This window comes from Malaya genurostris, chromosome 3 (genome assembly GCF_030247185.1).
Source record: "Malaya genurostris strain Urasoe2022 chromosome 3, Malgen_1.1, whole genome shotgun sequence".
In the NCBI taxonomy this organism is placed as follows: domain Eukaryota; kingdom Metazoa; phylum Arthropoda; class Insecta; order Diptera; family Culicidae; genus Malaya; species Malaya genurostris.
The window spans coordinates 219,853,541-219,880,628 of record NC_080572.1 but is presented as its reverse complement, the minus strand read 5'-3'; the positions used below and the strand labels follow the sequence as shown (position 1 = coordinate 219,880,628).

The 27,088-nt window shown below is 36.1% G+C and overlaps 1 protein-coding gene across 17 annotated transcripts in view; it reads left to right on the top strand.

Annotated features, from left to right (window-relative positions):
* LOC131435438 (transient receptor potential cation channel trpm) overlaps positions 1-27,088 on the top strand; it is a 394,002-nt gene that overhangs the window by 274,210 nt on the left and 92,704 nt on the right. For all 17 annotated transcript variants that reach the window (XM_058603330.1, XM_058603328.1, XM_058603325.1 and 14 more), the window contains 3 exons: positions 8,103-8,265; positions 17,457-17,597; positions 17,719-17,791. In XM_058603330.1, the coding sequence (XP_058459313.1) occupies positions 8,103-8,265; positions 17,457-17,597; positions 17,719-17,791 (377 nt within the window). The remainder of the gene's footprint in view (positions 1-8,102; positions 8,266-17,456; positions 17,598-17,718; positions 17,792-27,088) is intronic.

Genomic DNA, 27,088 nt, shown 5'->3' with positions numbered 1-27,088 from the left:
CCTTATAAAGCCATGTAATTTTTGAATCCCACAATTTTTCATGTTCTTGAATATAAATTTGTGTAAAATATGACGCTCCATTTATGTGCATCTGATAAGATGTAAATTCACAAGGATTTTCCGAGTTCAATTTAAACTGCAAAAATGCACGAACTAATCATCGAACGTTGAGTGTATTCTTTGTTTCTGGTGAAGACAATTTTGTTTTGTTTTAAATCAACAAAATTCAGCAAAAGTGTTAAGACGCGGTTCGACGTCAAAAATGAATAATGAAAAAATCATGATGAGAAGAAGAAAAGGAGACAAATCCATTTACTGTTGGTATGTAGGGAAGATCGGGGCAAAAATTGCTACTTTTGGTTTTGCACAGCAAATAATATTTTCACAGCATTTAATGCAAACTTTGTAGCTCTGATTATTGCGTAATTTGTCTTAGTAAACTCAGCATCTGTCCAAATCATTGGATGGTTTGGATTCTCCGTTCATCGTTTGTGGTGTCGATGCCGAATGTGTTGTAAAAATGTTTAGAAACGTACACATGTCGTCGGTAATTTGTGAACATCAATTATGTCCGAGATTTGGGGAATTTTTGGACTATTTTGTTGGTAGGTACTCGAAAATTGTGTTCAGTTTCATGAAATCAGCAAGTTTTTGTAAATAAAAAATAATAGATTTACTACTCAAACCGAGTCTAGTGGGCGTTTTCGCCCCACTAAAAAGAGGCCATTTTTTCCCCACCTTTTGTTTCGATTTTAAGAGGTCCTAACATACTTAGCCGAAAACACTCATCGAACATGATTTGTTCCAGGGAATATATTCTGCAACCCAAAAACTCTGGAACAAGAAAATTTTACTTTTGGCGATAAAATCGACACTTTCACACTCACCAACTACTGAGGCTCAAAATGAATGGATGACATGTCAAATAAACATAAGCCAATAGTAGCTTGTGCTCGGACCCATTTTGTGTTCGAATTATTACGAGTGACTATTTCCGCCCAGTGGCCATTTGTGCCCCGCTCTCCCCTACTTATATTCGCTACGTGTTGTCGCTGTTTTTTCTGACGTTTTGTATTGCGGCGAATCGAAATTTAATGCGTTAAAGATTTAAAACTCTGTATTAATTTTTTGATATGAAAAACACATTACATTATTGAGAAAATACAGTACAAATTTAGTACAAAGTACATTATTGGGAAAATACAGTACAAATTTAATTACAGTACTTTTAAGGATAAGAAACAGTATGCAGTATTTGGGTCAAAAATACAGTGCAAAACTATAAAATACAGTACGGATACCACTGTTAGGTATGCCCAACACCATTCTATTTGGGCATCAACCAACCTGATCTGTCTAATTGTAGAACTATAAGGTTAGTTGATAGTATTTGGTTCGATTTTTCCGCGTCATGTATAAAAACACGCGCTTGAAAATGAAATTTTTAAACTTATCAGCCTGTAATTCCGGAAACCGAAGTCGTATACGTATGAGTTTCGATAGGCTTCTGTGGGATTGGAAAGCTTTTATTCAAATTGTTGCAAATTGGCCGATCAGCTCATGAGATTTTTTTTAAATTTTTTTTTGTACATTTCACCCCGTAACTCTGGAATCATTAATCGGATCTGGATTAATTTTAATAGGAAGCTATGGGCCTATAGCCTTTCACTTTAATTTAATCGAAGCCAAATTTCAAATAAAAAATAAATAAATAAATAAATAAATTTTAATTAAAGTTAAAGAAAATCAATTGAACGGCCTAAAATAAAATCGGTTCTTTTCTTGTTTTTACATATTGTCATATTACTCTCGAACCGAAAGCTCATTCCGAATGAAATTTAATAACAGGTTTTGGGATCAAGAGACCTTTCATTTGAATCGAAGTTTGTAAAAATCTCCGAAAAAATCGGAAATGCTACATACACACACACACCCACCCTGTAACTCCTAACCGGTCTCGACTAACTGATTCGAATGGTGTATGACACTTGGACCTCCGGGCTTCGGTTCAAAAATCGGTTTTCACAGTGATTTCATATTCATTCTTTACATTTCGTTGTACGTGACACCACTTTCTGAGCACCAAGTGCGCAGAATTTTCTTTCGACTTTCCGGATCAATTCGACTCATCATTTAAACGATAAACCGTACCGAAACCAATCGATTGCGCAGCTGTTATTGACATGTAAACAAACATGTCACCGCAAAACACGCTGCAAAAAATTAAACCATTTCAGAGTAATAACTGTTTGAATGTTGCTAACTACTTATCGATACACTCCTTATGTGAAAATGGTTATGTGCCCTATGCACAAAAATAGGTTAACCCCTAAAATGCCCATATTCATTCTTTATAATGGAGGTAAAAATGTAAACCAAATTTTTTTTCATGAATACGTTTATTTCATAGGCAATATACAACAGTTTTCCACTACAAACTTTTTCTGTTCTTATTCAAAATTCATGGAAAGTTTTTTAAAGAGTTTTATGAGAAAGGCATCATTACACCAATAGGTGGATTAAAACAGGTTTTTTAATCCATTAAGTAGCCTTGACAAACTAGGAGAATTTACAGTGTAATCGAAAAGTCCCGTATGAAAGCAAGTTTTTGATATCGATTTTTATCCTCTTATCACTTTGTAACTCCGGAACCGGCTATCGGATTGTGAAAATCAAGTACATATATTTGTCACATACGTACATCCGGCCAGCTTAAATATCCAGCTGAAAAGCACCTTAAAGAACCAGCAGTTATTTAGATCCATTGATTGACTTTGTAAACGCGATTTCATGTGACAGACAGACGCCAGTTAGCTGGATTTCAAAAGGTATACGCTTTTTACTGGAATTTTTTTAAGTTGTCTATTTTTTTATATATTTGATTTCTGGGTATTTTATTGAAAATCTGGTTAGTGCTTTCAAATGTTTATTTTTTGCTGAATCCAGTGATTATTGAGTGCTTTCGTTTACACGGAAAATAAAATTATTATTGTGTCTCGATAAAGATTTGTTTTTGCGGGGCTTAAATGGACAAAAATAAATGGGGCACTATCGAACACACGTGTTCATTTCATCTACTGAAACAATCAAATAATCTTCAATAAAGACTCTAAAATTAGTCTCAACATTTTGCGCTATTGAGTTATCTTAAAATTTGGAACCCTACTGTATTCGTTCTTCATTTTTGTGTAAAACTTGAGAGTCCGGTTTAGCCCCGCGGTTCCTAAATATTGGTAAATATTGGCATGTTTTTCCATGTCACAAATTAGACATTGTACTTTAAAGTTTAAGATGCACAACTATGTAGAAAAATTGGATAAAATCCTAGGTGTAATAAGTGTTTATTTAAATTACCTCTTATTCTGTTTAGTCCCGCAGTTTCTAAAGTTTTGGGTTGGTCACTTCATCGCGATTTTTTGACGGAAACTAATGCATATTTTTCCAAACCATCGGTTTTGGAATTGTAGCTGAAGGTTGAGGCTTCACAACGGTACAGACAATTTGGGTAAAAACCTGGTTGTAATGGATGCTTTTTTTTAATTTCCAAAAAGTGTCCGGCTTAGAGCCACGATCTGCCCTAGAGTGATTCCATGAGAATCTTATATACGATCTCTCAGAATTTCGTAATATTTGGAAGAATTGTTCTCCATCGAAAAATATTCAACCCGTATTTTTTTATTTTGTCATTAGGGTGACCATTAGGGTGTTGGGGTGGATCAAAAAGTTTATTTTCTTCGATTTTTTTAAAAAAGAATTTATTTTAAAATCATAACTTTTGAGCCACTCAATCAATTCCGCCACTTTTTTTTTGAAATATTGTCAATGAATATTTATAGTTTTTTGGAAAATTTGCGAATATTGTAAAGTTGAAGTTTTGCGTTTTGAAAAATTAAATTCTATAACTTTTTAACGGTTTTCGTGGTTTGCGACTAATGGGCACTGTGTCATTTTAATTATTTTTTCTGAAAGCTGGAACATTTTTACAAAACATTCAAAAATTGGCTATTTATTGTTTTTGAGTTGAATTTTTTTTAATGTTAAGTTTTCGTAGTGTCCGTGTTTTTTTTTGTAAAAAATTGTGGATTAGTGAAAAGTGTTTAAAGTGTTATTCATTGAATAAAACTGATTCTCGAAACTAAAAAATGTTCAACGGACGGAAACTGCAATTTTACCGCTCAAAATTTAACTATGTCAACCGATCGAAGCGCCATCTGCATATCATTGTCGGTGTTATCAGATTTATGTTATCAGATTTGTGAGTGGAATATGTGAAAATTTTCAAGTCAATCTTCAGCTTGAAGCTGAAAATCTAAAATTGGTCTGCAGCAAACTCATTCGCGTGTGTTTATTTTATTTCATTTTTTTTAGTAGCGGTGTCTCATCTCGCGTTGTTTACAGCAATGCGAATAGGAGAAGCAGAATACTGGTGAGATCGTTCCTTAGAGATATTTCACGTTTTTCTTATTTACAATGTGTTATTATATTTTCCCTTACTTAAAATCGAGCCAGACTAAACTCCGTTGATTATTCGGGGAACGTTTGATCAATGGATCTGTTGCAAATTTTTGGACATGTTATGTAAAAATGTTTAAACTCAAAAGTCACTAAGCAAATTAAACTCGCTCAAGTTTGATACATTGTTCCGAACGTCTTTTACTTTACGAACTCTCGCTATGATGAAAATGAGCGCAATTATTCGTAGATCTCATGACTATTAGTTTATACTTTGGGAAATAATTTGGTAGCAGAGTGAATTATGGAAAATGTCACTGAATGAATGATCGCACTCACAATAACTGCATTACGGTTTATCCTGCAGCTAATAAGTTTCAACCTTCCGGCACTTGGGCCAAATTTCCGAACGGAACGTCTGATGATGGCTGTGGAAATTAAATTTGCATCATATTCAATCTGTGTCACGCGCGTTAACCGACTCGAATGTCCTTCGGGTACTGCAATGCTGCAGCAATCAAGCAACAATGTTGATACGAAATTGTGCGAGCTGTCGAAGTTCGTGCATTCTGGAACTTCCAGCTCGATGGTGATGGCAGAAGCGGGTACTGCTTTCGGTGACTTATTACATCAGCTAACAGCTTTTCGATGTAGACTGATGGAAGATAATTTCAACAGTTTTGTAATTATATTGTATTGACAATTGTTGCAACATTCTTTGTCGGTCGGGGAGTTCTGTATTCTGTATTTCGCTGTATTAATAAACACGTGCAATTGATGTTATCTCAGTAGCAGTGTGATACTAATTCATTATGTTTGCTTTGCCATTAAATCATGTGTTTATGTAGTTGAACTACTACGAACTTGTATTGTGCGATATGGGAAAATAATGGGATTTTACAGTATGATTTAGTATTTTTTAAAATGCACATAAAGTGAGCGTTGCAGTTCACGCAAATTAAATTGGAAATTTCCATGGCATGAATTTAATGAAGTAAAAAAAATCATACACAGTCAGCGCCTTGAACCGAGAATCATTGGATCACAAAGTGCGTCCGTTAATCGACTGAGCCACAGAAGCACACACCTGCTTGAAATTCATACAGTTGCACTTGTTAGCCGAATTCAAATTACAGTCGAAACAAGTAAAATTCATGCTAATCCAGCATTATTTTTTTTTATTTGCTGTGTCACTAACGCGACAGGCTGAGGCCAAGTATGGCCCATCTCGCCTAATTAACCCAGCATTAAGTCAATACAAATAAAAGTTTCCGTCATTTGACAAATTAGGTCTGAATTGCATTGTATGAGGGTTTAGGTCACCGGCAAAAGTTCAATTTTTTTGCTGTGTTTAGTTAAATAAACAAATAAATAAAACAGCTCATGAACCTGGATAAAAATGTATCGGAAATTTAATTGAGCAAAGCGGAAGTCGCCATCTTGAATTTAAGAACCACCTCAAACACCGTTTTCTGACATCTACTCATCAATCCCGTTCCGAAAATATCCATATTGTAAGCGGTTTCAAGAAATATCAATCAACCGAAGCCGCCATCTTGAATTTCAGAACTACCTCAAACATCGTTTTCCGACATCTACTCATTAATTTTGTTCTGAAGATACCCATATTGTAAGGGTTCTCTCTTCACATTCGTTCCGGAAATAGACATGAGATGCGCGGTTTCCACATTCATTACACAAAATATTTTTTTACGAAGTAAATTCCAAATAACGTAAACTTTTTTACGAACCAAATCCCAAATAACGTAAGCTTTTTTACGAACTACCTCTTTTTACGAACTTCCGTTTAGTTCGTCAATGGAAGTGTCGGTGTACCGGAAAAGTGTTTGTGTGCTCCAAACCGGAAATCAGTTCAATTTCTTAGAAACAACTGAACCGATCTTCGTAAACTAAGATTTAAATTCAAAATATTATGGATCCATATGTTGATGTAGAAATTTATCCAGATACATGTTAGTGTGGGTGAATTTGCAAATGGTCGTAAAGAGCGATAAAGCGTGAAAATTCTTCTAAATTTGTTTAAAAACTGTTTCAATTTAAAAGTTATGCTAGTTGCTGACCAAACAAACCGATTATCAGGTCTCGGTTCCAGAAATACCGGAAAAAGTGGTCGAAAACTCAAGTTTGTAGACTCAAATAAAAGAGACTACGTCCATGAAAATAGACTGCTTTTGATTTTTGTTCGGATCTGACTTCCGGTTCCGGAGCAACGGAGTGAAATCTGTTCAAATTTTAAATCTTCAGTTATAGCAAAAATGTAGAGAACGAAGAATGCCTATAAACTTGGGTCAAAAGAGTTTAAAATTGAAAAGGTTACCAACTTTTTCTGTTCTTATTCAAGATTCAAAGAAAAGTTTTTTAAAGAATCCCTTAGTATTTTAATTGCACCACTATACTTTTTACCTTTTCAAACCTTTTTTAAATTTTCCAAGGCCCGGAGGGCCGAATGTCATATACCAATCGATTCAGCTCGACGAACTGAGCAAATGTCCGTGTGTGTGTGTGTGTGTGTGTGTGTGTGTGTGTGTGTGTGTGTGTGTGTGTGAGAGAGAGAGAGAGAGAGTGTTTTGTGTGTGTGTGTGTGTGTGTGTGTGTGTGTGTGTTAAATCGTTACACTCTGAAATCAGGATTGTAGCAATAATCATTTCAATCTGCTGGAGTTTCGCATTATATTTGTATTGAAGTGATGAAACAATTCGAGTCAAACGCCTCAATTCCCACCCTATGAATAGAGCGCCAACCATGCAGGAGGGAAATTTCTAACAGCAAGTCAACCTGTTTCATGACAAATTGATGTACTAATTAAATGAATAGATGTCGAACTGCTTTCTGATGGCACCCCTAAAGATCAATAACTCTGATATCATGTTGACGCATTAACTCTTCCTTAATAGTGGTCAAATGTCCAGAGAGTGTTTGTACTGATTGGTACCCGTCTGATGAAATAGTGACCGGTCTCTGCTCGGCTCTGGCTCGGAGCAAACATTGTACAAACAGTCAGGAGTCAGGATCGTCGTATTCTCCGTAAGACAAACAAGAACGGAGACTGGTTATGGATTGCCCCAGCGGGAGCTGTTCTCAGGCTACGGCTGTCAGATTCCACATTCGACAAATGCCTGCATGTGTCTGGTACTGTTCATGTGATTCGTGTACCTTGACAGACCGAACCCGGACAAATTTTGCTTCCTTCAAAGCGACATGGTACTGTCTGGTGAAGTTAGGACGATGGAGTATAATCCTGTTCGAGTAAGCTTTTCTAAGGATGGAAAATTTCCGCTCACATCGGAATGAGAAAAGGCTCAGACGGTGAAACAGCTATCATTCTGCGATGCTGAGTTCAAAAGCTGAAAACCTGTATCTTCAATCCATTGCTAAATTTTATCGTCGGTATGTCAATAATCAATGATTTATTGATTGAGTCATTACGCGTTCAACAAACGTTTGATGTTCGTCACAGATGAGCACTTCTGGATGTCATAAAATACTCGGTATAGCCACTTGATGGAATCCGTTCCGTTGACATGACAGCCTTAAACCATTTCTAACTTGATAATGGTTAAATCAAAAGCATAGATCTGCTGGAAGATTGCAACTCAATCTTACATTTTGTCTTACTTTGTCTTTTTCAGATGCTGCTGTGGACAGGAACGACGGACCCATCAGCTGGTGCCGGGAATCGAACCGGGAACTGCGGGTGACTTCTGGCAACCTCAGAAGCACACCAGGCCACAGCCGACCGATGCTTACGGGACGATCGAGTTTCAGGGCGGAGCACATCCGACGAAAGCTCAGGTAAGCGATTAAGTGATTTTCCTATTATGGTTGGGATCGTTTTTTTCCATCGTTCCGATAATCGTTGTCAATCTTGCCCTGCGAGTACTGAAGAAATAATTAACACTCCAAGTACCAACCCTGAAAAAAAGTTGGTACGGTAACTTCGAGCTGTCATAGCTTTTCAATGAATTTCTATAAATTTTACACCCTCGAAATTTGTGAAGTTCGTAGATTGATTCAAAAATTTTGTAGGAGACGATTGGTAAAGGAAAACCAATGAAAATTTGATTTTTCCCGTTCCAGGTTTTTTTCACGCGCCCAATAGGCCTTATCTGCTTTCCTATTTTCTTTCCCTTGGCATCAACGTCGCATAGAAAATATTGAACACTTCAAATTTACCGAGTTATAGCTTTGTTGTTAGTCAACCGATTTTCGAAATTTATTCACCATTGGAAAGGTACTACTTCCAGAAACAAAATGCACTGAAAAAAAACGAGAAATATGGTTGTCTACCCAAAGTTATAATGAAAACTGTAGATAGATGACCTCAGAAAAGGTGAGACGTTTTATAATGGTCGTAAATACCTCGAAATTCAAAGTAAAATCTCAAAAAAATTAACAGAAGATCGGAAATTTCAAATTTCCGATATATATTACGTTCCAACGATTCTGCAAATCAAAGTGAATAAATCGCAATCCGTGTTGATTTCATCTGTTTCATAGAGACGTAGAATTTGAATTTTACTTACAAAGTATATTTTGTGACAACACAAAAGTTTAAATTAATTTCAATGGCTGTGTATAATAAGAAATAGAACGTAAAATTATATGAATTTCATATACTAACCCATGGCAAATGAATCCAACTACAATTCAAAAATAATTTATTTCTTGATTTTTGTTTTACAAGAAATTAGGAACAAAAACATAATCGGTAGAATATTAAAATTTAAATTTCATAAACTTAGAATTATTTCGGAATGTGTAGAATTCGAAAACTATTTGAATTTTCTATTAGTAAATTCTACTAATAGAAAATTCAAATTTGTGTTTACAAATTCAGAAAAAGAAGAATTGCGCATTTAGCACAAAAAATCTCACGAAATTAAGTGAAACCGTCTGCTTAGCTGTTCAAATTGAACTGCGAGTTTAGCACTAAGCTCTGCACTGATGAGTCAAAGACGAAACGTAAAAATAATAAATAAAACCTGTTTTTATCCACCTAATGGTGTATTGTTGCCTTTCTCATACATTTCATTCTCAATTTTGCTTGATTTTTTAAAAACATGAAAGCTAGTCCATGAACTAGTGTAACCTACAGAATGAAACAGTTCTCTGATCGGTTGGGCCATCTTTCTCAGTGACGTGAGTTCCACTATTCCAGGTACTTATGAAACGGGAATCGCCTCGAATATTGGCTTTGCAGCAGCCTTTGCGATTAGCAGCAATCAATCAATCTACCTGCAGCTCACAGTTGTCTTCGTCTCGAAAAACAACCTCTCCGTTTGAATACTTTTTACTGAATGAAACCCTGCATTTATGTTACTTTTGTATATGAAATTCATACCATATAGGGTAATACTTTTTAACCAAAAACATGAAATAGTTTTTGTGATTTTGTTTGTATCATTACTACTACCATTATAATTAAACAGTAGGGTGCCAATATTTTGAAATCATCTTTAATTTCGTTAAGCTGTAGGTGGGTGAGTGGTGGCGGCCGTCATTGGAAGTTATTTATGAATTAACCTTGTTTGTGCTACGGACATAACAAATTTAATTATGTTCACGTTTCGTTTTAACCTCGGCGGTTTATGTTGAACTGCAGGTGGCATAACAGTTCAACATATACTGCTATGCACTGACGAGTCTAAGACGAAACGTAAAGATAATGGTGGAGCTTTGATAATTTTCCATTTAGAAAAATCACCACACAAATTTTTTCAAATATCTTAGAATTGGCTGAAACGTTGAGGGACGGGTGGGGTCTAACACATTTGAAAAATCTTTTTTTTTCTTTATATTTTCTTATAGTAAAACATTTCAAGAATATTCTGTGGAATTTTCAAGAATATCGGAACAAATTTCTGCAAGTTATGGGCTTTTATCTTTGCTTATCTCATACTGCGAAGAAGTAAGAGCTCGGCCCAAGACTTCTGCTTCGATTGACTTAAGAACTTGACAAAATATTCTTGAAATGTTTCATTATAACAAATTATAAAAGAAAAACGTGCTTAATCCACCTAGCAGTGAGATTATACCTTTTTTATCCTTCCGCATGTGTTTTTTGCATGGATATTCTTAATATTTTAGTTCTCATGACATTATTTTAATTATCGTCGTTTTAAACGGCAAATTGAGATTTTAATCACTTATTACCCAGTAATGTCGAAACTGCAAATCGTATCGAATTCAATCTTAACGTGTGACAATCGATTGGACATTCCATGAGATGTCGAAGTAAGTTTCGCTATAGAGTTTTTCGTCATTATTTATGGTACTTCCAGAGCCGGTATTCAGGAACTAGCATAACCCAAAATGATTCGAATAGCCATAAATTAATACGCCAAACAATTTACATCTTCTATATCGGTATGAATTTTAAAAACTCGTCATCCTGTAATTCCAGAATCGGATAAAATTCACTCATTTTGTATGGGACCTTAAGTCCGGATTTGTATTTTGTATGAGAATTTTTATTTTTGAAGTTCAATTTGGCGAAAATGATCGAAAAAATTTGAGAAAATGATTGAGCTTTGAGAAACGATTCGATACTGGACCCGGAATTCTAAAATCGGTGTAGCCGAAATCAGTTAAATTCACCTGAGGAGTGAGAAATTGTAGTGCGAATTAAAATTTGGGGGTATATTTCGAATCCAAAAACGAATACCGCTTGAACTGAAATAAATTTATTTGGTAATCGATTATTGAAATCTGCAAATCCGATAAACCTGATTAATTTATGTGAAATGTACATTTTTATACTTATCACCATGTATCTCCTAAACCAGAAGTCGGATCTGACTAAAAAGTAAGATGTTTTATAGGATTTTAAGACCTCTCATTTGAATCATAGTTGATTATTAGATTTCATTTGAATCTTAGATCGGTTCAGCCATCTACCAGAAAAATGAATTGCATTATTTTAATTTCGTTTCACATATCATCCTGTGGTTCCGCAATCAGAAGTCGGATCCAAACGTAATTCAGGAACCTTGCTTGGGAGTATACTACTTTTCATATGAATCTGAGTTTGTAGAAAACGGTTTAACCATCTCCGAGAAAATTGAGTGAAATTATTTGTCACACACGCATTTGCTGATCTCGACGAACTGATTCGAATGGTATATGGCTGTTATGTTTTTCCATCATTTATTTCTGTAAATAGTTTAAATCAATATGATTATGGAATCGCTTTGAACTCTAAAATTCTGCCATCATCTGGTTTTCATATGACACATTCGAACGATTATGTTGCCAAAAACGAACCGTGCTAAAATCGGTCCGAGGCAAATTGTCACTAAAAAGGATGCTCAGTCTTTTTGGTACTTAGAAACAATTGTATGTAACAGTATAAAAAATCATGTTTCACGTAGCTCCCAAGCATTGCTTTGTCATACAGCGCTCAAAACTCCTACTGCTCTAATAGGGGGAAAAGTCACTTACACAAAAAGGTTTATATCTCCGTTAAAAATGGACTGATTTTAACAATCTGTGGCTTGTTGGATAGCTATTTTCGAGCGAAATTAAAGTCTAAAAACATATCCTGTTTTCAAGGTCAATTGTGACAGCCATTGTCAAAAAACTCAAAATTTTGACATAAAACTTCGTATAACTCAAAAAGTAAGCATCCGATCTAAAAACCATTCAATGGCGTTCTGGGTGACGGGGAGACCTTTCATTTGCGACCAGTTTGATCAAAATCGGTTCAACTATCTCTGAGATCTCGACCTCTTTGTTGACAACACACATACAGACACACACACATATACACACACGGACTTTTGCACAGTTTTTTGAAGGTATCTGTCACAATTGACCTTGGAAACAGAATATATTTTCAGACTTAGATTCCGCATGGTAATACCTATCCAACAAGCCATAGATTGTTAAAATCCGTTCATTTTTAACGAAGATATCGAAATTTTTGTGTAAGCGACTTTTTCCCCTATTCCAGCAGTAGAAGTTTTGAGCGCTGTCTGGCTAAGAAATGCTTGGGAGCAACATAATACACAATTTTTTATACTGTTACATACATTTGTTTCTAAGTACCCAAAAGACTGTGTACAGCATGATATTTTGCCTCGGACCGATTTTAGCACGGTTCGTTTTTGGCAACATAATCGTTCGAATATGACATATGAAAACCAGATGATGGCAGAATTTTAGAGTTCAAAGCGATTCCAAAATCATATTGATTTAAACTATTTACAGAAATAAATGATGGAAAAACATAACAGCCATATACCATTCGAATCAGTTCGTCGAGATCAGCAAATGCGTGTGTGACAAATAATTTCACCCAATTTTTTTCGGAGATGACTCAACCGTTTTCTACAAACTCAGATTCATATGAAAAGTCGTATACTCCCAAACAAGGTTCCTGAATTATGAATGGTTCCGACCCCTGGTTTCGGAACTACAGGATGATATGTGAAACGAAATTAAAACTGTGTGACTCATTTTTCTCGTAGATGGCTGAACCGAGCTAAGATTCAAATGAAAAGTTCTAAGATTCTATAAAACATCTTGTTTTTCAGTCAAATTCAACTTTCGGTTTTGGAGATACAGGGTGATTATTATAAAAATGTCTATTTCACATAAATTAATCAGGTTTATCGAGTTAGCAGATTTGGATAGTCGATAACCAAATAAACTTTCACTTTCATTTTTGGTTGTGTTCAGTTTCCGTTTCGGAAGGCACCCAAAAATTTAATTCGCACTACAATTCCTCAAAGATGTCTACATTGATTTTCAAACATTTTGAAACAAATGTAAACTATACAGCTACTCAGGTGAATTTATCTGACTTCGGCCATACCGATTTTAGAATTCCGTTTCTCAAAGCTCAGTCGTTTTCTCAAAAAAGCCTAATCGAATTTCAGAAACAAAAGTTCAAATTAGAATAAATCCAATTTTATCAAACTCTGACTTCCGATTCTCGAATTGTAGAATGATGAATTTTTAAAATTCAAGCAATATATAAGATGACAATCCCGAAAACCTTCAAAGTTGGACTCAAAAATATTGCAATTTATTTGTCACATGGCCATACGAATCGGTTTGGGTTATGCTGGTTCCTGAATATCGGCTCTGGAAGTAGCTTAAATTACACTAAACTTTTAAGTGAAAATTATTTCGACATATCATGGAATGTTTAATCGATTGTTACACTTTTAGATTCAAATTCGATCCCATTTGCAGTATCGACATTACAGAATAATGAGTGATTAAAATCTCAAATTGCCACTTAAAACGACTGACATTAGAATAATGTCATGAAAACTGAAACACCGAAAAATATTCATGCAAAAAACACATGCGGATTGATAAAAAAAGGTATCATCTCACTGCTAGGTGGATTAAAACAGATTTATATATATATATATATATATATATATATATATATATATATATATATATATATATATATATATATATATATATATATATATATATATATATATATATATATATATATATATATATATATATATATAAATCTGTTTTAATCCACCTAGTGGTGTAATGATGCCTTTCTCATATGAATCATACTATCATATATAATACTGTGGTATTCTTCAAAATAATTTTCTTCGATTCCTAAAAAGAATACCGAAATCGGTTTGTTTGACCGTCTACTGATAATAACTATTAATTGGAGAAGATTTGAGGTCGATTTAGAAAACTTTTTACGGTTTTTCGCCCTTTTCAGTGATGGTATACAATTTTTAACACACTTTTCCTTATATTTCCGGATCCGGAAGTCGGATCCAGATGAAATACAGGAATTACGTATGGGACCACAGGACCTTTCATTTGAACCTTAGTTTATGAAAATCGGTCACGCCATCTTTGAGAAAAGCTAGAAAACATATTTTCATTTTTTTGCACATTTTACCCCATAAATCCAGAACCGGAAGTCAGATTTAAACAATATTCAGGAATTTTGTATTGGACTACAAGACCTTTCATTTGAATTCAAGTTTGTGAAAATCGGTTCAGCCATCTCTGAGAAAAGTTAGTGTACTTATTTTCACATTTTTTTGCGCATTTTACCCCATAATTCCGGAACCGGAAGTCGGATTCAAATAATATTTAGGAATTTTGTATTGGACCAAATTATTACTACAGATTATTAAAAAATTATTACTACAGATTGCAATATATAAATCATTTTTATAAAGGGAACGAAGAAGTTAGAGCAAATAAAAAGCAACCAAGTAAGTTTAGTTTCTTTTTCCAATGTTTTGACACGATCACAAACATTTTTCTTACTATTCCAGTAGTAACCAAAAATCGAAAGTGGTAAAGTATAGCACATTTCATATTGTAGTAAATTAGTTTAAAAATTTTAGTAACTTAGGTAAGAAATATGAACGATTACGGAGACGAACTACGGGAATTACAAAAAAAGTTTTAATTCATAAGATATTTCTAGCAAATATTCATGCCAGTTGCCAAAATATTGGGAGGGCATGGCCACTCCAATAAATGTTTTGGAGTGACAAAAAGTGCTAGGTTTTCATCGCGTTTTATGCTTATTTTTGGCATCAAAATGCCTTACTCTTCTCTATGCGGGGCCGGGTGATGAACGATAATAACTCAATCATTTCTTGATGGAATGATATCATTTAACAATTACATATTCGGAAACATTTAACTTTAACATGTATGGAAACGTCGTTTTAAATTTCAATAGTATACTATTAAAAAAATGGTTTGAATTGATCTATGTTTTCGCGAGCCAATCACGGCATGCCATAATGATGTCATCCTCTCGTCCGATTTGCGCAGGATGAACTATCGCACAAAAGAGAATCTATAAATATATGTTCGAATATATTTCTGCTTTAGTTACCCCTGGCTGTAAGCGAGGATTCCTCGTAAGCCGAGGAAGGTTTTTGGGTAGTAAGTGGATGACGAAACTGAAAGTTGCATCCATTCGCTCGCTGGATAGTCGCTTTTGTATGTGTGCGGTGTTTTCAGTATATTATAGTAGTAGTACTTGGGTATATTGAATGCCAGTTAGCTGTTTATTTTGAGTCTGCGGTAACTAGCAGGCCAATTTATAATTATCGGTGAAAGATTTTTCGGATTTTATATGAAGCGCTTGCATCTTGGCGATATCATGTTGATGGATTTGCTTCATTCGATTGATTCAAAAGCTTCAATATTGTACACTTGAAAATGTTTTAATTTATCAACGTATTATGCATTTGTATAAAGTAATGTTATGATGATAATCACAGATACTTCTTTTTCATTAAATATGGCTAAACACAATGAACTATTTCTTAGCATAAGCACTCTGACCCTATTATTTAACCAAACAATGATGATATAACCTAATTGGATAGTTTGAAATTTATTAAGTTTTATAAAGCATAATATTTTGGTCTAATCTTCAAGAATCTCATAGAGGAAATGAAGACTTAGTTTAACAAAAACAATGCAATGCGATGCAAATCGTTATGTAGAATCAATTTGAACAAGTTGTTGTCCCATTAGGAATAGAATGCTTCAAAAGATTCAGAATTTAGTACAAATGAGTTGCACAGACTCAAATTTATATAATTATTAGATGCAATATCATATAGTATCGAAGATAAAATCAAGATAAGCTCATCTGTGATTCTTCATGTATTTTTCAAATAGGACAACAAGTGTCCTGCGTTGTAACTATGACAATGTTCGTTCATGTATTTATAAAATTAAGTTACAATATGAACAAAATTAAGATATTTGGTTGCGTATGCATTGGTTCCTAATATGCAAAAATGAAAATCAATGAAAATAACAAAATATTTTTTGCGAAATGTTTCACATGTATTCTTCTTTGTATTGTTGCCATAGTATTTTCAGATACTTTTCGAAAATTATCGATACTTTTCAACGGTGATCAATAAAATTACACTATTACTGAGTTTATGAATTTACGGTTACTGATTCAACATTTTTCGATCAAAATATATTGTTTCTTCTCTTGAAATCGCTGTTTGTAAAATGAATAGATATGTTCGCTTTCCTTTTATTATCAATTATGATATAAACTCGTTTCATCGTCCAGGTTTATATCTTGATGTTGTTCGTATCCAAATTAATCTTTTAACTTTGAAATCATCATAATTGACTTCCATTTGAAGAATATTTTTCAAAATCTTTACAATGTTCAAATTTATGGAGGGTATCAAAATAGAACAGAATCAATTATTCTGAAAGAATCTAATTGTCAATTATATCATTCGCCAAAAATCTAAGCGCTTAAAGTAGTATGAGATTGTAATTTGTCACAGTTTTGTGCATCCACCATCATCTTTATTTTTGTAACTATTATGGAAACCTTAGAATTTATTATTTTTAATGTAATCGTGCTCGTAAGTGTCTTGCATACAACCATTTAATATTTTTTTGTTCTATTATAGTTCAATAGATCGATATATTATGAATTACTTATTCATCATAAAGACAAATGTGGAAAAATTGACAAATGAATGGTGTGCCAGTACTCCCGATAGCCGGCTGTCTGTAGTTTTACGAATTCTGGAAGTTTATCGTTTCGTACACTGTATTTTCTATTGAGATCGTACTATTGACCAAGACATATCCCAGATCTTCTCCCATCCATACTAATACATCTTCTTTCCTGCGATACTCGTGAAGATGCAGTCTCAACGAAACAACGAGTGTCGGACTAACATTCCCTCCCTTCCTCAGTAGTACAGCATTTAGTCATGATTGGTGCCGTTATAGACCGTGGAATGAAAAGTTTTGAGTACGTGAGTATGCACAGTGAAAATGATTTGCATTCGGTAAATTGTGCAACTAAGGGCGACTCAGAATTTCGTTGATTGAAAGATATAATTTTGGAATTACCAATCCGATTACAGGATCACATGATTGAAAAAAAAGCAATTTTATTAAATAAAAAAGAACCAATTTTGAACCGTTTTTTGCGATTTCTAATATTTTTCCTTCTTTGATTTCAGTATGTTCGGTTATCGTACGACACAAGGCCCGAGCTGCTGGTTCAGCTCTTCACCCGCGAGTGGAATCTCGAGCTACCCAAGCTGCTCATTACCGTGCAAGGTGGGAAGGCGAATTTCGAGCTACAACCAAAGCTGAAAAAGGTATACTCACTAATCGCGCGCACACATACACACACCCGCGTCTGCTATTATTTCATTAGCTCAGTGTCATCATCCTATCAACCCACAAACCAACTGTTGTCTTATCCATTCACTACAATAGGTGCTCAGGAAAGGACTGCTGAAGGCGGCAAAAACGACCGGCGCCTGGATCTTCACCGGAGGAACCAACACAGGTGGGTGTAATGGAATTTCATTTCCGAATGGAGTAACTTTTCCACGCGTCGCCCAGCTCGGAGCAAGGAACCCGAGGCAAGCGTCCTCAGTTTCTGCTCTGAAGTTAATTGAAAATCTTTGTTCATTGGTTTTCTTTGCCGGCGACCGATTGATTGCCACTGTGTTGTCTGTCGCCAGTGTTGCCAGTTGATCGTAGAAGAAATGGCAAGAAATTGCTGCGAAATCTCAGACCGGAGATTTGTTATTGTTCCGGTTGGCAACAATATACATTAGAAAATATTTTGGCTTCCTTGGGAGAATTAGGTATCAAGTCGTTCCAGATGAGTCCAGCATACATCCCATGGCTTAGTGATATCGGCTTTCTTGGCGCTTGTGGATTCCAAGGCAAACATCAACCAAGTTTAAGCAATCAACTTACTTCTCGTTATGTAATTAACAAGATTAAATGACTCGGAAAAGGTGATGGAAATGTGGGCTTGGGGAATCTCGTTTGTGTACCCACACACCGGGTGATTTTATGCGGTCGATGATGGCACCGGGTTGGAAGCGGCTGGAAGACGACATCAGGCGAGAGTCAGTTTAAGTCTGTGTGGTTGTAATTGTAGGTAACGCACCGACAGTCACTTTAATAGCTATTATTTGCGTTCAATTTTGCTAAACCAGTTTGAAAATGTCGTTATCTGAAGAATCCAGCTTGATTTATTATAGGGTTTTTTTTCTTGCGTCTCAGCTGTACTTGATGAGATAATGAACTAGATAAGTTACAATTACAAATACTGGAAATGTAATTTCCACAAACCTGAATAATATCTGAATCCCATTAATTTTACATCCAAATCGATTGCCTACTCTTAGAACACTCGACACGTAAAAGTTCGCGATCGCAAAAACAACTAAAAAAATTGTTGTTTTTCTAAACTTGATAGGCTAAAATTTGGTAATAAACAAATCGAATATTGGTTTTCTAACTGTCATTTTTTATTAATCATGCTGGCATCTTAACAATGACATCCACACCGATCTAGTAATTATTCCTACCACAAATGGGTTATGAAACATTGGCTACAACTGTTATTTAAACCAACTATTTAGTTATTTGAACTGAAATGCCTGTAGCAATAAATATAATTTCAACTGTTTGTCGTTTCGAACTATGTTGTGATGTAATGTGATTCAATACAATTTTTTGATACAGGAGATAAGAAATTGAAGTTAGGTTTGCTTAAAGCTCCATTGAATCAGTATAATTTTTGTTATCAAATATCAGTTTGAATAACGAATAATAATAATTATAATTAGACTGTAGTTATCGTAATTAAAATTATCAGCAAAATGCTCACAAGGTATCAAACAGTTTTTTTTCAACCTGCAAATTGGCTCGCTGAAAGAGCATTGTTAATTCCACTTTCAAGTATGGCCGGCTGCTCGGCCATCCATGGAAGTTGACCATCAATGTTAACTTCCCTCTCTGAGCAGCCTAGATAGCCGTGTAGTGTCGGTAGCGGTTTCCCAACTGCTAAGAATAACGCTACGGTCCACCTGTACCGGTGGTATAAGTCCACCAAACAGGTAAGCCGTGTGGCATCCGGCGGAATTATTTTTTACCAAGAATTGATCCACTGGTTTCCTATTCCATGTCGTAAAAGGCCACAAAAATAGGAACTCCTAAGTCAAGGTGTATTTCCGTGCCGATGGCTGAATGGCTGCAGGAGGTTAAACATTGCAGTCGTGAACAGAATATCTTGGGTTTTTCCCTTACTGGATACACGCAATGCTTAGCAAGCAACTTCTTTGATCATCGCTTCGGCAGGCCAGAGATTAGAAAGCTGAGTGTCTGTGGGTGTCCTCAAGGTGGTGTACTATCCCCACTTTTATGGAACCTAGTCGCTGATAGTTTGTTAAGGAAACTTAATAACCTTGGATTTCCGACTTATGGTTTTGCCGACGATTATCATATATTGATGACCGGTATAAGCATTAACACTCTCTTTGATTTAATGCAGCAAGCCCTGCGATCTGTTGAACAATGGTGTTGTCAGGTTTGGATTATCTGTAAATCCGGGCAAAACATCAATGGTGCTTTTCACTCATCATAGGATAATTACAGGAGCTCGTCCGTTGCAGTTCTTTGGTTCAGGGGTCACTGTGGTCGATCAAGTTAAATACGTCGGGGTTATTCTTGACTCAAAACTGAATTGGTCTGCTCACATTGATTTCAGGATTAAAAGAGCTTGCATGGCTTTCGGCCAATGCAGACGAGCTTTTGGAAAATCATGGGGACTCAAACCCAGATATATTCATTGGATCTACACAACTATCGTTAGACCAATTTTAGCATATGGATGTCTTGTATGGTGGCAGAAAGGAGAAGTCGCGACAGTTCAGTCAAAGCTAAATCATCTCCAAAGGATGGTCCTAATGGCGATGACAGGAGCATTCACGACAACTCCTACTGCTGCTCTAGAGGCGCTACTGTGCATTAAACCACTACATGTGTTCCTAAAACAAGAAGCATTATCTTGTGCATACCGTCTTAGGGTTACAGGGCTTTGGAACAGTAACCCATTAGAATATGCTACCAGTCACACTCGCTTGTGGTCTCAAATGGTTCTGTGGGATGAGTATTTACTCGCTCCTAGTGACCTAACTCTCACATGCAGTTTTCCTTTTAAAACATTCAAAGTGAGCTATCCTCTTCGTTAGGAATGATTGTCTGGTTGTCTGGAACGACAACTTGATGAACACATAGTTTGTTTTACGGGCGGTTCTCTGTTGAATGGTCGTGCTGGTGCTGGTATCTACTGTCGTGAAATAGGCTGGAGCAGTCTCATTCACTTGGTAGATACTGTACTGTGTTCCAAGCAGAAATCTACGCAATTCTGTGTGGAGTACAATCGGCACTTCAGCAGAGGATCTGTGGTAAACGTATTTATTTTTGTTCCGACAGTCAGGCAGCCTTAAAAGCACTCAGTTCGAATGACTCACGGTCGAATCTAGTGATCGCATGTCGAACTCAAATTGAAGACCTCAGCATTTCAAATGCTGTTTACTTCTTATGGGTACCCGGCCATTCTGGTATTACTGGAAATGAATGGGCTGATGAGTTGGCTAGAGCTGGTGCAACGAATGATTTCGTTGGTCCTGAACCAGCTTTACCACTTTCAACTAGTTGGATAAAGCACAAGATACGTTCTTGGGCTGCATCCAAACATGCCAGCTACTGGCGCAGCTTGCAAACTTGCGCTCAGACAAAAGCATTTCTACCAGATATAGATCTGAAAATGTCAAAGTGTCTACTGCATTTCTCCAAGTATCATTGAAGTGTTCTGGTCAGAGCTCTGACTGGACATTGCAAACTCAATTATCACATGGCTACTATTCAACGTGCTGAGTATTATTCGTGTGATTTGTGTGAATGCGATTGTGGTACTTCATATCATCTGATATGTAACTGTCCCGCATTGACGCAGCTACGTATCCGGGTTTTTGGTTCTCCATACATGGTTGAGTCTGTGTATGCGGAGCTAAAATTGAAGGATATTCTCTCGTTTCTCACCCAATGTGGTAAGGAGCTATAGTCAGAAGGGTTCATCGTTCTTCCTTGGTTTATGAATCCCTTCTGTATTCACCTTAAATAGGGTTTGGCAGATTGTTTGGCATCCTCTGGGGGGTACCGAATTTACTTCTGATCGTACATACTGCGAGTCGTTCTGCATTCTTCCGGGAGTGCAGAATGGTGTCGCTTTTGTAAGATCTCTAAATCCTCTCGGGGGTTGGAGGTTTTATTAACAGCAGACTGTTCGGGACCTCGTAGAGGTTCAGAATTTCCTTCTGCTTCCACTAAATGTGATCCTCAGCAGATTGTTCAGCATCCCTTATGGGTGCAGAATTTACTTCTGCTTTTATGTGTTTTTGTGTCGTCAATTTTTCCCATCCTCCTAGTCCAACCCTTACCATTTCCTTTCAATCCTTCCCTCTTATATATCGGGAAAATGATGTTAAAAACAAATTGATGGCAAGGCACAAATCTCCAAATATCAAGGGGAACGTGCCATTTGAGCCAATTTGTTCTGATTCCTGATTCCTGATGTTGCTGATGAACCCAAGCCAGGGAAGCAACTTTAAAAAAAAGCAAATGAATATTGCATACGATTCTGATGTGAAACTATGAATTTTTCCGTGTATTATAGAACGACATCAACCTTTTTGTGACCAATGAGAAGCACATAGTTATATTTCTTTTTTTGCTTTGTAATTTTAGGTAAACAGATTCTTAGAAGTTTCCATAAGGCACTTGTAAAAGATATTGAACAGTGAGTTGTATTAGGCACGTCCAGAAAGTGAGTGTAATCAATTCATGTAGGGTTCAAAACATTTTTGTCAATACAAAAACATCTCAAGTAATGCCGTATGGTCATGATTATAATTTATAAGAATATTGTCATTGATTCTGTGGATCAGGGTCATTTCGCCGAAAGCCATTTCGCCGAAAGGGTTATTTCGCCGAATGACATTTCGTCGAATGGGTCACTTCGCCGAATGCCATTTCTCCGAAAGCCATTTCGCCGAAAGGGTCATTTCGCCGAAAGGGTCATTTCGCCGAAAGGGTCATTTCGCCGAATCCTGAAAACGTCTTGGAATCGTAATTAGAATTGATTTAAATTAAAGCCAAACGAAAGATGATAGCGTTAACGCCCGTTTTGTTGACCTACCATTGTAGTTCCCAAGAAAACTTGTTGACTATTAGCTACTAAGCATCAAAGCAATTGCATAGGTGTATCTACCAGGCAAATGTAGGTGGTATTTCCGTTTGTTAAGTGAAAATGAAAAAATATATAATGTGGCAACGCCACATCGTTTTGGTTCATGTGCTGTCCGACCTAACTAAAGCAAAGAAACCTAGCTTTGAGTAGACCGGGCAAACGAGGCGGTTACAGGTTTGTATGCAAGAGGCCGCCGCTTCCGACGGCGGGTCGGCGGCCGACTCAGCTGGCTTTGTGCCGCCGAGCCATCTTGGCTTCGGTTATGTGGCTGCGCCACATCAGTTACACAGAAGACATAACATGTTTGAGATATGACCCTTTCGGCGAAATGACCCTTTCGGCGAAACGACTTTCGGCGAAATGACCTATTCGGCGAAACGACTTTCGGCGAAATTGCATTCGGCGAAACGACTTTCGGCGATATGACCCGCTCCCGAAATTGCTCGGCGAAATTGCATTCGGCGAAATGGCTTTCGGCGATATGACCCGCTCCCGATTCTGTAATCACTACCAGTTTTATGACAACTATGATTGGTGCCTCATTAAGTAATAAAAAATTTTTTAAAACTTCTATAGAACCCCTTACCCAAATCAGAAGTGTTAGTTATCTTTGAAAACTTTTCAACAGACTTAAAACCTTTAGTTGTATTCGACGTTTTGTTATTTCGATTTTTCGTCGTATTCGTCCATTTGACGCATCCGGACATTTGTTCTTTTGACCTTTTAGTGTTTCGACCTTTTGTTCATCGACGCTATGTCATTCGCCTTTCTGTAATTTGACATTTTTGTATATATTCAATCAATTAACTACAAATGCGACATTGAGAAACAGAACAAATGTCGAAAGACTTCTCATAGAAGATAAACTAGTTGGGCAATTTATAAATAATACTGGCAAGGAACTAGCGGAGAATTTATTGTGAAGAACTCGTACATTCTGGTTACTCCACGAGAAATGCTTAGCATTTAGAACCCTATTACGAAAAAAAAAGATCGATATCTTGTGCATTTTGAAAATCTCATTTGATGAATTTTGACTGTTGTGGGTTTCCAGAACAACAAGCGTTCATTTTAGGAATTTTAGAAGAATTTTGTTAGGTGTCGCTAAAATTCGGTTCGTATATTGTTATATGTTCTTGGATAGAATCGGTTTCATAGGAGGAGAGTTCTTTCTCGATGATTTATTTTCAACCTTATAAGTATATAATAAAACTGTCATATGCGCACAGTACATACTTGAAGTTACTTGATATTGTTTTGTTCTTTCGGTCGCACTTATCATCAAATAGCTACAAATTTTATCAAACGCAGCATCGTCTTTTACCAATATCACACACCAGTGGCAGAAATCCCTAACCGAGACGTTTTCTTTATTGCGTGTACGAAATAGAACAAAGCACGCACCGTGTTGTGTTTTCTTCTTCCACGATGCATGTATCGGTGTTGTACATATTGTCATTCTATATGGCAGTTTGAAAACTTTGACACTCATCGCCCTGTAACTGCGGAATCGGAAGTCGGATCCGGATGAAATTTCACAGTAGCTTTTGAGACAATGTGAGCTTTAATATAAACCAAGATTTGTGAAAATTGCTTCAAGCATAGCTCAGAAATCGAAGTGAGTTCTATTTTTGGAGTTTTTCTCAACTACTTTCAGTGCTTCCGAAACAGGAAAAAGGGGTGCCAGTAGTGCCGAAGAAGTTTATATGTCCACAAACTAACAAGTTCTGCAAATTAGAAGAATTTATCTGTTTTATAATAATTGTACCTATTTTTGATCATCGTTCGTGAAAAATATTCATGAAATTGGTAATTTTCAACGTATCACGCCTTAGCTCCGGAACCGGAAGTCGGTTCCGGATAATGTTCTAGATATTTCTAGGAAATAAAAAGACTCTTCATTTGAATTATTGGTTTGTGCAAATCGGTTAAACCGTTTTTGGAGAAAATTTACATAGTGCACTTTTTTTTCTCTAATTTTCACATATTACCCTGTAACTCTGGAACCGGAAGTCGAATCAAAATAAAATTCAAAAGCATGATATAGAACTATAGGACCTTTCAGTTGAATCTTAGTTTATGAACATCGGTTAATTTATTTATGAAAAAAGTTTGTGCATATTTTTTTCCATTTTTATGGTTCATATCTTTGTAACCGGAAGTCGGATCCAAATGAAATTCATGGGACCGTGTGACCTTTCAACCATATGCATATTTTTGTTACATATATACACACATACACACACGGACGGACCTTTCTATATGAGAAAGGCAAAAAAAGAAAAAAAATGTCACTCACTTTTCTCAGAGAGCCGATTTTCTCAAATTAAAATGCAAATAAAAGTTCTTGAGTTTCTTTCAAAAGTTTCCGAAAAGTTAATTCAAATCCGACTTCCGGTTCTGGTAATACAGAACGATAATTGGAAAATTTTCGATTTCATAAGTATTTTTTCATGGCGGAACGAATTCCAAAACTGGAAGTCGGGTCCATATAAATTTTCATAGTAATCTACGGGATCATTCATTTGAATCGAAGTTTGTGAAAGCCGATCGAAAAATCGAAGTAAAGTAATTTCCATTCTGGGATTTTTCACCATTATTTCCAGAACCGGGAATCAAAACGAGTTTCTTGGCTATAAACTAACAAGATCTGCTAATTAGAAGATTTAACCAATCAGTTTTGAATAATCTGCTTCTCTTGCAATCGAATTTTTTGTGCTTACCACCCTGTAATTTGTGACTGAATCGGGTTTAAATGAAATTCAGGATTTTTATATTGGATCTTAAGCCCTTTCATTTGATACTAAGTTCGTGAACATCGGTTCCGTCATTTATGAAAAAAATTATTGCACCTATTTTCATTTTTAAAATCTAATTACCCTGTAATTCCGTGGCCGGATGTCGGAGCCAGATAAAATTCAGGAAAGTCATACCAGACCACAAGACCTTTCAATTGAAGTTAAGTTTGTACAAAAGTGGTCAAGCATTCTCTGAGAAAAGTGAATGCACAATAATCTTACATATTTACACATATGGATTAGTGACACATATAGTGATTGTATACCCTTTCTATATGAGGAAGGCTAAAAGGTTTTCGTTCTTTAAAATATATTTTTGGGAGGCAAAAGCAGGATAAATATCATGGGACTAGTGCTCCTGCAGATTAGACCGTGAATAGTGGTTTCACGAGAAGCCCGTAGCGACAGGCCTTCCATACCATTTTTACAAAAATCAATGTCGAAATTAAAGGAAATGACACTGGATGACCGAAAAGTGCCATGAGAATTAGTACTGATAGGATGGAAAAGTGCCATACGAATTAGTACTGAGTGAATATCAAGATTATGCGAATGAAAAAGATGTCCTGCCGCAGGATGCCGCTCTTGCATACTCAGGATTAAAAAGACGAACACGAGCACACTTCGGATGCACATTCGGCCATACTGAAGCAGATTGGTATCGGTTAGTAACTGTAACTGTACCTAGTAACGAAGTATAGATCCGTTATTATACGCCAGAGAGTAGCATTTATTTATTTGGAGACCATGGAGGCTAAACTGGGCGGAATGGTTATGAAGTTGGTTCTTTAGGTTTGTCATGGTATTCTTTTAGTAGAAAAAAGAACATCACAATCGACGGCATATATAAGTGGGCATTATTGGAGCAATCGAATGCAAAGCGTGAGCTTTATTTTGGAGTTCTGACCGCTACTTCCGGAGCCTGTTTCGAAACTGGAAGCCGGATTCGAGATCATTTGAATCTATTTCTACATTTGTGCAAATCGTCCTAGTCGTCTCTGAGAATTGTATGTAAGCTCCGTTTCGGAGTTTTTGACCACCACTAGGGATGTTGAAGGATGTTTTTATGTTGTTGCATCGTCGCTTCTAATGACGAACTTAAGTATTTAATACTCATCATCCTGCATATCCAGACAAGAGATGCAGAGAAATTTCGAATATATTCAAGCAAGTGTGAACAAATCTTTAAACTCGAAAAAAGTCTCCGGACTTCAAGTTTGCTATAAAGAGTGGTGCATCGGTTTAGCGAGCAAAAAAAAAGTCCACGGCAATTGAAAAAATCTGTAAATTATTAAAAATGTCTAAGAAAAACATAACTTTTAGGTCTTGAAAAATAATCTAACTAAAACATGTCTGCTGCTTATTTTAGAATTCAGCTGATTAACAGATAAATCTGCAGATCTGGCATCTTTGATCCAGACCCGGAAGTTGGACCTCGATGAAATTAAATAGGATCATGTGGACACTTATGAGATACTTCATCTATCTATCTATCTATCTACCTATCTACCTATCTACCTATCTACCTATCTATATATATAAAAATGCAGAGATCATTCTTTGTAATCGCATCACGTAAGAACGGATGGACGGATTGAGATGCTTTTTTTTTGTTTGATCAGTTTTTACCCCCACCGGGTTCGTACATCAAAAAAATTAGGAAAACTTACCGGAAAAGTGGGAAAAACCAATAAAGTTATTTTGTATGGACAATGGAATTTTCCACTGGAAAAGT